The sequence below is a fragment of the Periplaneta americana genome, chromosome 11 (genome assembly GCF_040183065.1).
Source record: "Periplaneta americana isolate PAMFEO1 chromosome 11, P.americana_PAMFEO1_priV1, whole genome shotgun sequence".
Classification (NCBI taxonomy): Eukaryota; Metazoa; Arthropoda; class Insecta; order Blattodea; family Blattidae; genus Periplaneta; species Periplaneta americana.
The window spans coordinates 2,301,241-2,315,779 of record NC_091127.1 but is presented as its reverse complement, the minus strand read 5'-3'; the positions used below and the strand labels follow the sequence as shown (position 1 = coordinate 2,315,779).

The following is a 14,539-nucleotide window of genomic DNA, read 5'->3' as shown; positions in this document are numbered from 1 at the left end:
TCACGTCGTTCATTTTGAAGTAACACAAAATGCACAATGGCGACTTGTTGCAAGCAGTACTCACAACGTTATGAGAACACATGTTGAGGAAGCCAGTTGACCTTCAAACAAGGAAGGGGAGTCAGCTGCGCGGCGGGTATGCGCGAACGGTCGTTATTTCCTGGATCTCCCTCGTACTAATGAATTTGTGAAATATAATTACCACCCGTTGAAAGAGAGCATTTACCAACAATAAGCACTCAAGTAATCAACATGTGATTTCGCTGCAGGTTCATCCCGTCTTCATGATACCATGTTTCGGAAAGTTATGCGCTGCTCTGTCTCTTTCTTTGATGTTACTCCTTCTGGAAGAATCTTGCAGAGGTTTTCGAGAGATATGGATGAATGTAAGTTCAAATATTTTCATTAACTTGGACAAAATATATAGAGATGACTGCGATAACTTTTGTAGCAAGTTGAAAAATATGTAAGTGTTCACTATGCCTGGATAAAATACTAGATAAACAGTTGTTACACGTACACACTATGTAATTAATACTCGATGTGTTGAATGCTAAAATTTAAAGAAATGGCTACAGTTACGAGATTGTAGTGAGTGCTCCACTTGATATTTCAGTTCTTTTTGCAGATTTTCTAACTAAAGCATTGTTGAAACTTCAAATATAGCATAGCGTAGTCATTTGATATCTCCTGAATATGATATATTTAATTATAAGATTGACTGCCAACTTGCAGAGAAATTTTGAAATGTTGTCGTGAAATTAAGATTCAAATTTACGTAGTTATATTGATCATGATTGAGACTAACTGTAGTAACTTTCGAGGAATATCACTTTTGTTGACGTCGTACAAAATGTTATCAAATATCCTTTTGAGAAGATTAACTCCATATAGAGATGAAATTATTGGGGATCATCAGTGTGGTTTCAGGCGTAATAGATCGACTATTGATCAGATTTTTTGTATTCGACAGATATTGGAGAAAAAATGGGAGTATAAGGGTACAGTACATCAGTTATTCATAGATTTCAAAAAGGCATATGACTCGGTTAAGAGAGAAGTTTTATATAACATTCTTATTGAATTTGGTATTCCCAAGAAACTAGTTGGATTAATTAAAATGTGTCTTAGTGAAACTTACAGCAAGGTCCGTATAGGCCAGTTTCTATCTGATGCTTTTCCAATTGACTGCGGGCTGAAGCAAGGAGATGCACTATCACCTTTACTTTTTAACTTCGCTCTAGAATATGCCATTAGGAAAGTTAAAGATAACACAGAGGGTTTGGAATTGAACGGGTTACATCGCTTCTTGTCTATGCAGATGACGTGAATATGTTAGGAGAAAATCCACAAACAATTAGGGAAAACGCGGAAATTCTACTTGAAGCAAGTAAAGAGATAGGGTTGGAAGTAAGACTAAGTATATGATTATGTCTCGTGATCAGAATATTGTACAAAATGGAAATATAAAAGTTGGAGATTTATCCCTTGAAGAGGTGGAAAAATTCAAATATCTTGGAGCAACAGTAACAAATTTAAATGACACTCGGGAGGAAATTAAACGCAGAATAAATATGGGAAATGCGTGTTATTATTCGGTTGAGAAGCTTTTGTCATCTAGTCTGCTGTCAAAAAATCTGAAAGTTATAATTTATAAAACAGTTATATTACTGGTTGTTCTGTATGGCTGTGAAACTTGGACTCTCACTTTGAGAGAGGAACAGAGATTGAGGGTTTTTGAGAATAAGGTGGTTAGGAAAATATTTGGGGCTAAGACGGATGAAGTTACAGGAGAATGGAGAAAGTTACACAACACAGAGCTGCACGCATTGTATCCTTCACCTGACATAATTAGGAACATTGAATCCAGATGTTTGAGATGGGCAGGGCATGTAGCACGTATGGGCGAATCCAGAAATGCATATAGAGTGTTAGTTGGGAGGCCGGAGGGGAAAAGACTTTTGGGAGGCCGAGACGTAGATGGGAAGATAATATTAAAATAGATTTGAGGGAGGTGGGATATGATGGTAGTGACTGGATTAATCTTGCACAGGACAGGGACCAATGGCGGGCTTATGTGAGGGTGGCAATGAACCTCTGAGCTCCTTGAAAGCCAGTAAGAAAGTAAGTATATTGATCATGATTTAACTTTATTTTGGCATTACTTTCTATATTCGCAGTACTCTGATCAGTTCTTGCGTGCATATTTGGGAATTAAATTGAGCTTTCTTTGACTTTTGATCCAATCTAAAAATTACAATGGGTAAATGAAGTGCAATTCCGCCTTATGAAAAATATGAATTCAGTGCTCAAATTTTGTTCCCTCTATATTCCGAAGCACAAAATTGCCACAGTCTGAATACGTCATAGGGTCCCCACCTGTGGAGTAATGGTTAGCCTGTTTGGCCATGAAACCAGGTGGCACGAGTTGGATTCCCGGTTGGGGCAAGTTACCTGCTTGAGATTTTTTCCGGGGTTTTCCCTTAACCTAATATGAACAAATACTGGGTAACTCTCGATGCTGGACTGTGCACTCATTTCACCGCCATTATCACCATCATCTCATTCAGATGCTAAATTACCTAAGATAATGATAAAGCATTTCAGGTACCCAAAAATTGAGGTTAGAAAAAGGGTGGTTTAAACCCTTCCCCTTTTTTTCTCGAAAATCAGTTTGTGTTCGCGATTGCCATTTTGATGCTATCGTGTAAGAAGGTAGTCAAGGGGGAATACGGGGCCGCATCCCGTTCCTCGGTATGGCCATTATTTCCGGAAGTAGAGACTGAAATATTTTAGGTACCCAAAAATTGAGGTTAGAAAAAAGTGCGACGGATTTGCCGGATATTAGCGGTGATTACTAGGCAACCTGCGGGGATGCTACAGTTAAAAGGGCGGGCCTCTGAGTCGCTTCGTTTTCCTTGTGTAAAAAAAATTCTGTTTTGGAAGGTCAAAATGACCATTTTTTTGAAATTTTGCCGGCCTCTCCTGTCCAGACGAACGGGGATAGAGAGTTGTCCTTTATACTGAAGATAGAGTTCGACGAGCTGTATTCAACGCACTCTTCGGCTTTGTTGTTACTACACGCACTGCGGAGTTATGGCGGCTAGAATGTCGGCGGAAGGGTGGTTTAAACCCTTCCCCTTTTTTTCTCGAAAATCAGTTTGTGTTCGCGATTGCCATTTTGATGCTATCGTGTAAGAAGGTAGTCAAGGGGGAATACGGGGCCGCATCCCGTTCCTCGGTATGGCCATTATTTCCGGAAGTAGAGACTGAAATATTTTAGGTACCCAAAAATTGAGGTTAGAAAAAAGTGCGACGGATTTGCCGGATATTAGCGGTGATTACTAGGCAACCTGCGGGGATGCTACAGTTAAAAGGGCGGGCCTCTGAGTCGCTTCGTTTTCCTTGTGTAAAAAAAATTCTGTTTTGGAAGGTCAAAATGACCATTTTTTGAAATTTTGCCGGCCTCTCCTGTCCAGACGAACGGGGATAGAGAGTTGTCCTTTATACTGAAGATAGAGTTCGACGAGCTGTATTCAACGCACTCTTCGGCTTTGTTGTTACTACACGCACTGCGGAGTTATGGCGGCTAGAATGTCGGCGGAAGGGTGGTTTAAACCCTTCCCCTTTTTTTCTCGAAAATCAGTTTGTGTTCGCGATTGCCATTTTGATGCTATCGTGTAAGAAGGTAGTCAAGGGGGAATACGGGGCCGCATCCCGTTCCTCGGTATGGCCATTATTTCCGGAAGTAGAGACTGAAATATTTTAGGTACCCAAAAATTGAGGTTAGAAAAAAGTGCGACGGATTTGCCGGATATTAGCGGTGATTACTAGGCAACCTGCGGGGATGCTACAGTTAAAAGGGCGGGCCTCTGAGTCGCTTCGTTTTCCTTGTGTAAAAAAAATTCTGTTTTGGAAGGTCAAAATGACCATTTTTTGAAAATTTGCCGGCCTCTCCTGTCCAGACGAACGGGGATAGAGAATTGTCCTTTATACTGAAGATAGAGTTCGACGAGCTGTATTCAACGCACTCTTCGGCTTTGTTGTTACTACACGCACTGCGGAGTTATGGCGGCTAGAATGTCGGCGGAAGGGTGGTTTAAACCCTTCCCCTTTTTTTCTCGAAAATCAGTTTGTGTTCGCGATTGCCATTTTGATGCTATCGTGTAAGAAGGTAGTCAAGGGGGAATACGGGGCCGCATCGCGTTCCTCGGTATGGCCATTATTTCCGGAAGTAGAGACTGAAATATTTTAGGTACCCAAAAATTGAGGTTAGAAAAAAGTGCGACGGATTTGCCGGATATTAGCGGTGATTACTAGGCAACCTGCGGGGATGCTACAGTTAAAAGGGCGGGCCTCTGAGTCGCTTCGTTTTCCTTGTGTAAAAAAAATTCTGTTTTGGAAGGTCAAAATGACCATTTTTTGAAATTTTGCCGGCCTCTCCTGTCCAGACGAAGCTGCGAATATATTGAATAAGCAGTCTTGGACAGCCGATAAGGGGTGGTCGTTCAGCTTGGGGGTTGGGCGATGGGCTAACAACCCATCACCGTAAAAAACAGCTTGTTACGAATTCCTACAGTAAATGAGGAACTGTAAAAGATATTGTTAGATTGTACGAAATGGAAATATAAATATTGGAGATTTATCCTTCGAAGAGGTGGAAAAATTCAAATATCTTGGAGCAACAGTAACAAATGTAAATGACACTCGGGAGGAAATTAAACGCAGCATAAATATGGGAAATGCGTGTTATTATTCGGTTGAGAAGCTCTTATCATCCAGTCTGCTGTCCAAAAATCTGAAAGTTAGAATTTATAAAACAGTTATATTACCGGTTCTTCTATATGGCTGTGAAACTTGGACTCTCACTCTGAGAGAGGAACATAGGTTAAGGGTGTTTGAGAATAAGGTGCTTAGGAAAATATTTGGGGCTAAGCGGGATGAAGTTACAGGAGAATGGAGAAAGTTACACAACACAGAACTGCACGCATTGTATTCTTCACCTGACATAATTAGGAACTTGAAATCCAGACGTTTGAGATGGGCAGGGCATGTAGCACGTATGGGCGAATCCAGAAATGCATATAGAGTGTTAGTTGGGAGACCGGAGGGAAAAAGACCTTTAGGGAGGCCGAGACGTAGATGGGAGGATAATATTAAAATGGATTTGAGGGAGGTGGGGTATGATGATAGAGACTGGCTTAATCTTGCACAGGATAGGGACCGATGGCGGGCTTATGTGAGGGCGGCAATGAACCTTCGGGTTCCTTAAAAGCCATTTGTAAGTAAGTAAGTAAGTAACACGCACTGCGGAGTTATGGCGGCTAGAATGTCGGCGGAAGGGTGGTTTAAACCCTTCCCCTTTTTTTCTCGAAAATCAGTTTGTGTTCGCGATTGCCATTTTGATGCTATCGTGTAAGAAGGTAGTCAAGGGGGAATACGGGGCCGCATCCCGTTCCGCGGTATGGCCATTATTTCCGGAAGTAGAGACTGAAATATTTTAGGTACCCAAAAATTGAGGTTAGAAAAAAGTGCGACGGATTTGCCGGATATTAGCGGTGATTACTAGGCAACCTGCGGGGATGCTACAGTTAAAAGGGCGGGCCTCTGAGTCGCTTCGTTTTCCTTGTGTAAAAAAAATTCTGTTTTGGAAGGTCAAAATGACCATTTTTTGAAATTTTGCCGGCCTCTCCTGTCCAGACGAACGGGGATAGAGAGTTGTCCTTTATACTGAAGATAGAGTTCGACGAGCTGTATTCAACGCACTCTTCGGCTTTGTTGTTACTACACGCACTGCGGAGTTATGGCGGCTAGAATGTCGGCGGAAGGGTGGTTTAAACCCTTCCCCTTTTTTTCTCGAAAATCAGTTTGTGTTCGCGATTGCCATTTTGATGCTATCGTGTAAGAAGGTAGTCAAGGGGGAATACGGGGCCGCATCCCGTTCCTCGGTATGGCCATTATTTCCGGAAGTAGAGACTGAAATATTTTAGGTACCCAAAAATTGAGGTTAGAAAAAAGTGCGACGGATTTGCCGGATATTAGCGGTGATTACTAGGCAACCTGCGGGGATGCTACAGTTAAAAGGGCGGGCCTCTGAGTCCCTTCGTTTTCCTTGTGTAAAAAAAATTCTGTTTTGGAAGGTCAAAATGACCATTTTTTGAAATTTTGCCGGCCTCTCCTGTCCAGACGAACGGGGATAGAGAGTTGTCCTTTATACTGAAGATAGAGTTCGACGAGCTGTATTCAACGCACTCTTCGGCTTTGTTGTTACTACACGCACTGCGGAGTTATGGCGGCTAGAATGTCGGCCCCTTCCCCTTTTTTTCTCGAAAATCAGTTTGTGTTCGCGATTGCCATTTTGATGCTATCGTGTAAGAAGGTAGTCAAGGGGGAATACGGGGCCGCATCCCGTTCCTCGGTATGGCCATTATTTCCGGAAGTAGAGACTGAAATATTTTAGGTACCCAAAAATTGAGGTTAGAAATAAGTGCGACGGATTTGCCGGATATTAGCGGTGATTACTAGGCAACCTGCGGGGATGCTACAGTTAAAAGGGCGGGCCTCTGAGTCGCTTCGTTTTCCTTGTGTAAAAAAAATTCTGTTTTGGAAGGTCAAAATGACCATTTTTTGTAATTTAGCCGGCCTCTCCTGTCCAGACGAACGGGGATAGAGAGTTGACCTTTATACTGAAGATAGAGTTCGACGAGCTGTATTCAACGCACTCTTCGGCTTTGTTGTTACTACACGCACTGCGGAGTTATGGCGGCTAGAATGTCGGCGGAAGGGTGGTTTAGTTTACCTTCCCCTTTTTTTCTCGAAAATCAGTTTGTGTTCGCGATTGCCATTTTGATGCTATCGTGTAAGAAGGTAGTCAAGGGGGAATACGGGGCCGCATCCCGTTCCTCGGTATGGCCATTATTTCCGGAAGTAGAGACTGAAATATTTTAGGTACCCAAAAATTGAGGTTAGAAAACAGTGCGACGGATTTGCCGGATATTAGCGGTGATTACTAGGCAACCTGCGGGGATGCTACAGTTAAAAGGGCGGGCCTCTGAGTCGCTTCGTTTTCCTTGTGTAAAAAAAATTCTGTTTTGGAAGGTCAAAATGACCATTTTTTGAAAATTTGCCGGCCTCTCCTGTCCAGACGAACGGGGATAGAGAGTTGTCCTTTATACTGAAGATAGAGTTCGACGAGCTGTATTCAACGCACTCTTCGGCTTTGTTGTTACTACACGCACTGCGGAGTTATGGCGGCTAGAATGTCGGCGGAAGGGTGGTTTAAACCCTTCCCCTTTTTTTCTCGAAAATCAGTTTGTGTTCGCGATTGCCATTTTGATGCTATCGTGTAAGAAGGTAGTCAAGGGGGAATACGGGGCCGCATCCCGTTCCTCGGTATGGCCATTATTTCCGGAAGTAGAGACTGAAATATTTTAGGTACCCAAAAATTGAGGTTAGAAAACAGTGGGACGGATTTGCCGGATATTAGCGGTGATTACTAGGCAACCTGCGGGGATGCTACAGTTAAAAGGGCGGGCCTCTGAGTCGCTTCGTTTTCCTTGTGTAAAAAAAATTCTGTTTTGGAAGGTCAAAATGACCATTTTTTTTAAATTTGCCGGCCTCTCCTGTCCAGACGAACGGGGATAGAGAGTTGTCCTTTATACTGAAGATAGAGTTCGACGAGCTGTATTCAACGCACTCTTCGGCTTTGTTGTTACTACACGCACTGCGGAGTTATGGCGGCTAGAATGTCGGCGGAAGGGTGGTTTAAACCCTTCCCCTTTTTTTCTCGAAAATCAGTTTGTGTTCGCGATTGCCATTTTGATGCTATCGTGTAAGAAGGTAGTCAAGGGGGAATACGGGGCCGCATCCCGTTCCTCGGTATGGCCATTATTTCCGGAAGTAGAGACTGAAATATTTTAGGTACCCAAAAATTGAGGTTAGAAAAAAGTGCGACGGATTTGCCGGATATTAGCGGTGATTACTAGGCAACCTGCGGGGATGCTACAGTTAAAAGGGCGGGCCTCTGAGTCGCTTCGTTTTCCTTGTGTAAAAAAAATTCTGTTTTGGAAGGTCAAAATGACCATTTTTTGAAATTTTGCCGGCCTCTCCTGTCCAGACGAACGGGGATAGAGAGTTGTCCTTTATACTGAAGATAGAGTTCGACGAGCTGTATTCAACGCACTCTTCGGCTTTGTTGTTACTACACGCACTGCGGAGTTATGGCGGCTAGAATGTCGGCGGAAGGGTGGTTTAAACCCTTCCCCTTTTTTTCTCGAAAATCAGTTTGTGTTCGCGATTGCCATTTTGATGCTATCGTGTAAGAAGGTAGTCAAGGGGGAATACGGGGCCGCATCCCGTTCCTCGGTATGGCCATTATTTCCGGAAGTAGAGACTGAAATATTTTAGGTACCCAAAAATTGAGGTTAGAAAAAAGTGCGACGGATTTGCCGGATATTAGCGGTGATTACTAGGCAACCTGCGGGGATGCTACAGTTAAAAGGGCGGGCCTCTGAGTCGCTTCGTTTTCCTTGTGTAAAAAAAATTCTGTTTTGGAAGGTCAAAATGACCATTTTTTGAAAATTTGCCGGCCTCTCCTGTCCAGACGAACGGGGATAGAGAGTTGTCCTTTATACTGAAGATAGAGTTCGACGAGCTGTATTCAACGCACTCTTCGGCTTTGTTGTTACTACACGCACTGCGGAGTTATGGCGGCTAGAATGTCGGCGGAAGGGTGGTTTAAACCCTTCCCCTTTTTTTCTCGAAAATCAGTTTGTGTTCGCGATTGCCATTTTGATGCTATCGTGTAAGAAGGTAGTCAAGGGGGAATACGGGGCCGCATCGCGTTCCTCGGTATGGCCATTATTTCCGGAAGTAGAGACTGAAATATTTTAGGTACCCAAAAATTGAGGTTAGAAAAAAGTGCGACGGATTTGCCGGATATTAGCGGTGATTACTAGGCAACCTGCGGGGATGCTACAGTTAAAAGGGCGGGCCTCTGAGTCGCTTCGTTTTCCTTGTGTAAAAAAAATTCTGTTTTGGAAGGTCAAAATGACCATTTTTTGAAATTTTGCCGGCCTCTCCTGTCCAGACGAAGCTGCGAATATATTGAATAAGCAGTCTTGGACAGCCGATAAGGGGTGGTCGTTCAGCTTGGGGGTTGGGCGATGGGCTAACAACCCATCACCGTAAAAAACAGCTTGTTACGAATTCCTACAGTAAATGAGGAACTGTAAAAGATATTGTTAGATTGTACGAAATGGAAATATAAATATTGGAGATTTATCCTTCGAAGAGGTGGAAAAATTCAAATATCTTGGAGCAACAGTAACAAATGTAAATGACACTCGGGAGGAAATTAAACGCAGCATAAATATGGGAAATGCGTGTTATTATTCGGTTGAGAAGCTCTTATCATCCAGTCTGCTGTCCAAAAATCTGAAAGTTAGAATTTATAAAACAGTTATATTACCGGTTCTTCTATATGGCTGTGAAACTTGGACTCTCACTCTGAGAGAGGAACATAGGTTAAGGGTGTTTGAGAATAAGGTGCTTAGGAAAATATTTGGGGCTAAGCGGGATGAAGTTACAGGAGAATGGAGAAAGTTACACAACACAGAACTGCACGCATTGTATTCTTCACCTGACATAATTAGGAACTTGAAATCCAGACGTTTGAGATGGGCAGGGCATGTAGCACGTATGGGCGAATCCAGAAATGCATATAGAGTGTTAGTTGGGAGACCGGAGGGAAAAAGACCTTTAGGGAGGCCGAGACGTAGATGGGAGGATAATATTAAAATGGATTTGAGGGAGGTGGGGTATGATGATAGAGACTGGCTTAATCTTGCACAGGATAGGGACCGATGGCGGGCTTATGTGAGGGCGGCAATGAACCTTCGGGTTCCTTAAAAGCCATTTGTAAGTAAGTAAGTAAGTAACACGCACTGCGGAGTTATGGCGGCTAGAATGTCGGCGGAAGGGTGGTTTAAACCCTTCCCCTTTTTTTCTCGAAAATCAGTTTGTGTTCGCGATTGCCATTTTGATGCTATCGTGTAAGAAGGTAGTCAAGGGGGAATACGGGGCCGCATCCCGTTCCGCGGTATGGCCATTATTTCCGGAAGTAGAGACTGAAATATTTTAGGTACCCAAAAATTGAGGTTAGAAAAAAGTGCGACGGATTTGCCGGATATTAGCGGTGATTACTAGGCAACCTGCGGGGATGCTACAGTTAAAAGGGCGGGCCTCTGAGTCGCTTCGTTTTCCTTGTGTAAAAAAAATTCTGTTTTGGAAGGTCAAAATGACCATTTTTTGAAATTTTGCCGGCCTCTCCTGTCCAGACGAACGGGGATAGAGAGTTGTCCTTTATACTGAAGATAGAGTTCGACGAGCTGTATTCAACGCACTCTTCGGCTTTGTTGTTACTACACGCACTGCGGAGTTATGGCGGCTAGAATGTCGGCGGAAGGGTGGTTTAAACCCTTCCCCTTTTTTTCTCGAAAATCAGTTTGTGTTCGCGATTGCCATTTTGATGCTATCGTGTAAGAAGGTAGTCAAGGGGGAATACGGGGCCGCATCCCGTTCCTCGGTATGGCCATTATTTCCGGAAGTAGAGACTGAAATATTTTAGGTACCCAAAAATTGAGGTTAGAAAAAAGTGCGACGGATTTGCCGGATATTAGCGGTGATTACTAGGCAACCTGCGGGGATGCTACAGTTAAAAGGGCGGGCCTCTGAGTCCCTTCGTTTTCCTTGTGTAAAAAAAATTCTGTTTTGGAAGGTCAAAATGACCATTTTTTGAAATTTTGCCGGCCTCTCCTGTCCAGACGAACGGGGATAGAGAGTTGTCCTTTATACTGAAGATAGAGTTCGACGAGCTGTATTCAACGCACTCTTCGGCTTTGTTGTTACTACACGCACTGCGGAGTTATGGCGGCTAGAATGTCGGCCCCTTCCCCTTTTTTTCTCGAAAATCAGTTTGTGTTCGCGATTGCCATTTTGATGCTATCGTGTAAGAAGGTAGTCAAGGGGGAATACGGGGCCGCATCCCGTTCCTCGGTATGGCCATTATTTCCGGAAGTAGAGACTGAAATATTTTAGGTACCCAAAAATTGAGGTTAGAAATAAGTGCGACGGATTTGCCGGATATTAGCGGTGATTACTAGGCAACCTGCGGGGATGCTACAGTTAAAAGGGCGGGCCTCTGAGTCGCTTCGTTTTCCTTGTGTAAAAAAAATTCTGTTTTGGAAGGTCAAAATGACCATTTTTTGTAATTTAGCCGGCCTCTCCTGTCCAGACGAACGGGGATAGAGAGTTGACCTTTATACTGAAGATAGAGTTCGACGAGCTGTATTCAACGCACTCTTCGGCTTTGTTGTTACTACACGCACTGCGGAGTTATGGCGGCTAGAATGTCGGCGGAAGGGTGGTTTAGTTTACCTTCCCCTTTTTTTCTCGAAAATCAGTTTGTGTTCGCGATTGCCATTTTGATGCTATCGTGTAAGAAGGTAGTCAAGGGGGAATACGGGGCCGCATCCCGTTCCTCGGTATGGCCATTATTTCCGGAAGTAGAGACTGAAATATTTTAGGTACCCAAAAATTGAGGTTAGAAAACAGTGCGACGGATTTGCCGGATATTAGCGGTGATTACTAGGCAACCTGCGGGGATGCTACAGTTAAAAGGGCGGGCCTCTGAGTCGCTTCGTTTTCCTTGTGTAAAAAAAATTCTGTTTTGGAAGGTCAAAATGACCATTTTTTGAAAATTTGCCGGCCTCTCCTGTCCAGACGAACGGGGATAGAGAGTTGTCCTTTATACTGAAGATAGAGTTCGACGAGCTGTATTCAACGCACTCTTCGGCTTTGTTGTTACTACACGCACTGCGGAGTTATGGCGGCTAGAATGTCGGCGGAAGGGTGGTTTAAACCCTTCCCCTTTTTTTCTCGAAAATCAGTTTGTGTTCGCGATTGCCATTTTGATGCTATCGTGTAAGAAGGTAGTCAAGGGGGAATACGGGGCCGCATCCCGTTCCTCGGTATGGCCATTATTTCCGGAAGTAGAGACTGAAATATTTTAGGTACCCAAAAATTGAGGTTAGAAAACAGTGGGACGGATTTGCCGGATATTAGCGGTGATTACTAGGCAACCTGCGGGGATGCTACAGTTAAAAGGGCGGGCCTCTGAGTCGCTTCGTTTTCCTTGTGTAAAAAAAATTCTGTTTTGGAAGGTCAAAATGACCATTTTTTTTAAATTTGCCGGCCTCTCCTGTCCAGACGAACGGGGATAGAGAGTTGTCCTTTATACTGAAGATAGAGTTCGACGAGCTGTATTCAACGCACTCTTCGGCTTTGTTGTTACTACACGCACTGCGGAGTTATGGCGGCTAGAATGTCGGCGGAAGGGTGGTTTAAACCCTTCCCCTTTTTTTCTCGAAAATCAGTTTGTGTTCGCGATTGCCATTTTGATGCTATCGTGTAAGAAGGTAGTCAAGGGGGAATACGGGGCCGCATCCCGTTCCTCGGTATGGCCATTATTTCCGGAAGTAGAGACTGAAATATTTTAGGTACCCAAAAATTGAGGTTAGAAAAAAGTGCGACGGATTTGCCGGATATTAGCGGTGATTACTAGGCAACCTGCGGGGATGCTACAGTTAAAAGGGCGGGCCTCTGAGTCGCTTCGTTTTCCTTGTGTAAAAAAAATTCTGTTTTGGAAGGTCAAAATGACCATTTTTTGAAATTTTGCCGGCCTCTCCTGTCCAGACGAACGGGGATAGAGAGTTGTCCTTTATACTGAAGATAGAGTTCGACGAGCTGTATTCAACGCACTCTTCGGCTTTGTTGTTACTACACGCACTGCGGAGTTATGGCGGCTAGAATGTCGGCGGAAGGGTGGTTTACCTTCCCCTTTTTTTCTCGAAAATCAGTTTGTGTTCGCGATTGCCATTTTGATGCTATCGTGTAAGAAGGTAGTCAAGGGGGAATACGGGGCCGCATCCCGTTCCTCGGTATGGCCATTATTTCCGGAAGTAGAGACTGAAATATTTTAGGTACCCAAAAATTGAGGTTAGAAAAAAGTGCGACGGATTTGCCGGATATTAGCGGTGATTACTAGGCAACCTGCGGGGATGCTACAGTTAAAAGGGCGGGCCTCTGAGTCGCTTCGTTTTCCTTGTGTAAAAAAAATTCTGTTTTGGAAGGTCAAAATGACCATTTTTTGAAAATTTGCCGGCCTCTCCTGTCCAGACGAACGGGGATAGAGAGTTGTCCTTTATACTGAAGATAGAGTTCGACGAGCTGTATTCAACGCACTCTTCGGCTTTGTTGTTACTACACGCACTGCGGAGTTATGGCGGCTAGAATGTCGGCGGAAGGGTGGTTTAAACCCTTCCCCTTTTTTTCTCGAAAATCAGTTTGTGTTCGCGATTGCCATTTTGATGCTATCGTGTAAGAAGGTAGTCAAGGGGGAATACGGGGCCGCATCGCGTTCCTCGGTATGGCCATTATTTCCGGAAGTAGAGACTGAAATATTTTAGGTACCCAAAAATTGAGGTTAGAAAAAAGTGCGACGGATTTGCCGGATATTAGCGGTGATTACTAGGCAACCTGCGGGGATGCTACAGTTAAAAGGGCGGGCCTCTGAGTCGCTTCGTTTTCCTTGTGTAAAAAAAATTCTGTTTTGGAAGGTCAAAATGACCATTTTTTGAAATTTTGCCGGCCTCTCCTGTCCAGACGAAGCTGCGAATATATTGAATAAGCAGTCTTGGACAGCCGATAAGGGGTGGTCGTTCAGCTTGGGGGTTGGGCGATGGGCTAACAACCCATCACCGTAAAAAACAGCTTGTTACGAATTCCTACAGTAAATGAGGAACTGTAAAAGATATTGTTAGATTGTACGAAATGGAAATATAAATATTGGAGATTTATCCTTCGAAGAGGTGGAAAAATTCAAATATCTTGGAGCAACAGTAACAAATGTAAATGACACTCGGGAGGAAATTAAACGCAGCATAAATATGGGAAATGCGTGTTATTATTCGGTTGAGAAGCTCTTATCATCCAGTCTGCTGTCCAAAAATCTGAAAGTTAGAATTTATAAAACAGTTATATTACCGGTTCTTCTATATGGCTGTGAAACTTGGACTCTCACTCTGAGAGAGGAACATAGGTTAAGGGTGTTTGAGAATAAGGTGCTTAGGAAAATATTTGGGGCTAAGCGGGATGAAGTTACAGGAGAATGGAGAAAGTTACACAACACAGAACTGCACGCATTGTATTCTTCACCTGACATAATTAGGAACTTGAAATCCAGACGTTTGAGATGGGCAGGGCATGTAGCACGTATGGGCGAATCCAGAAATGCATATAGAGTGTTAGTTGGGAGACCGGAGGGAAAAAGACCTTTAGGGAGGCCGAGACGTAGATGGGAGGATAATATTAAAATGGATTTGAGGGAGGTGGGGTATGATGATAGAGACTGGCTTAATCTTGCACAGGATAGGGACCGATGGCGGGCTTATGTGAGGGCGGCAATGAACCTTCGGGTTCC

General features: G+C 43.7%; 1 protein-coding gene across 2 annotated transcripts in view; it reads left to right on the top strand.

The window, feature by feature from the left end:
- Positions 1-14,539, top strand: part of LOC138708718 (ATP-binding cassette sub-family C member 5-like) — a 347,709-nt gene that overhangs the window by 59,189 nt on the left and 273,981 nt on the right. For both annotated transcript variants that reach the window (XM_069838825.1, XM_069838826.1), the window contains one exon: positions 270-386. In XM_069838825.1, coding sequence (XP_069694926.1) covers positions 270-386 — 117 coding nt within the window. The remainder of the gene's footprint in view (positions 1-269; positions 387-14,539) is intronic.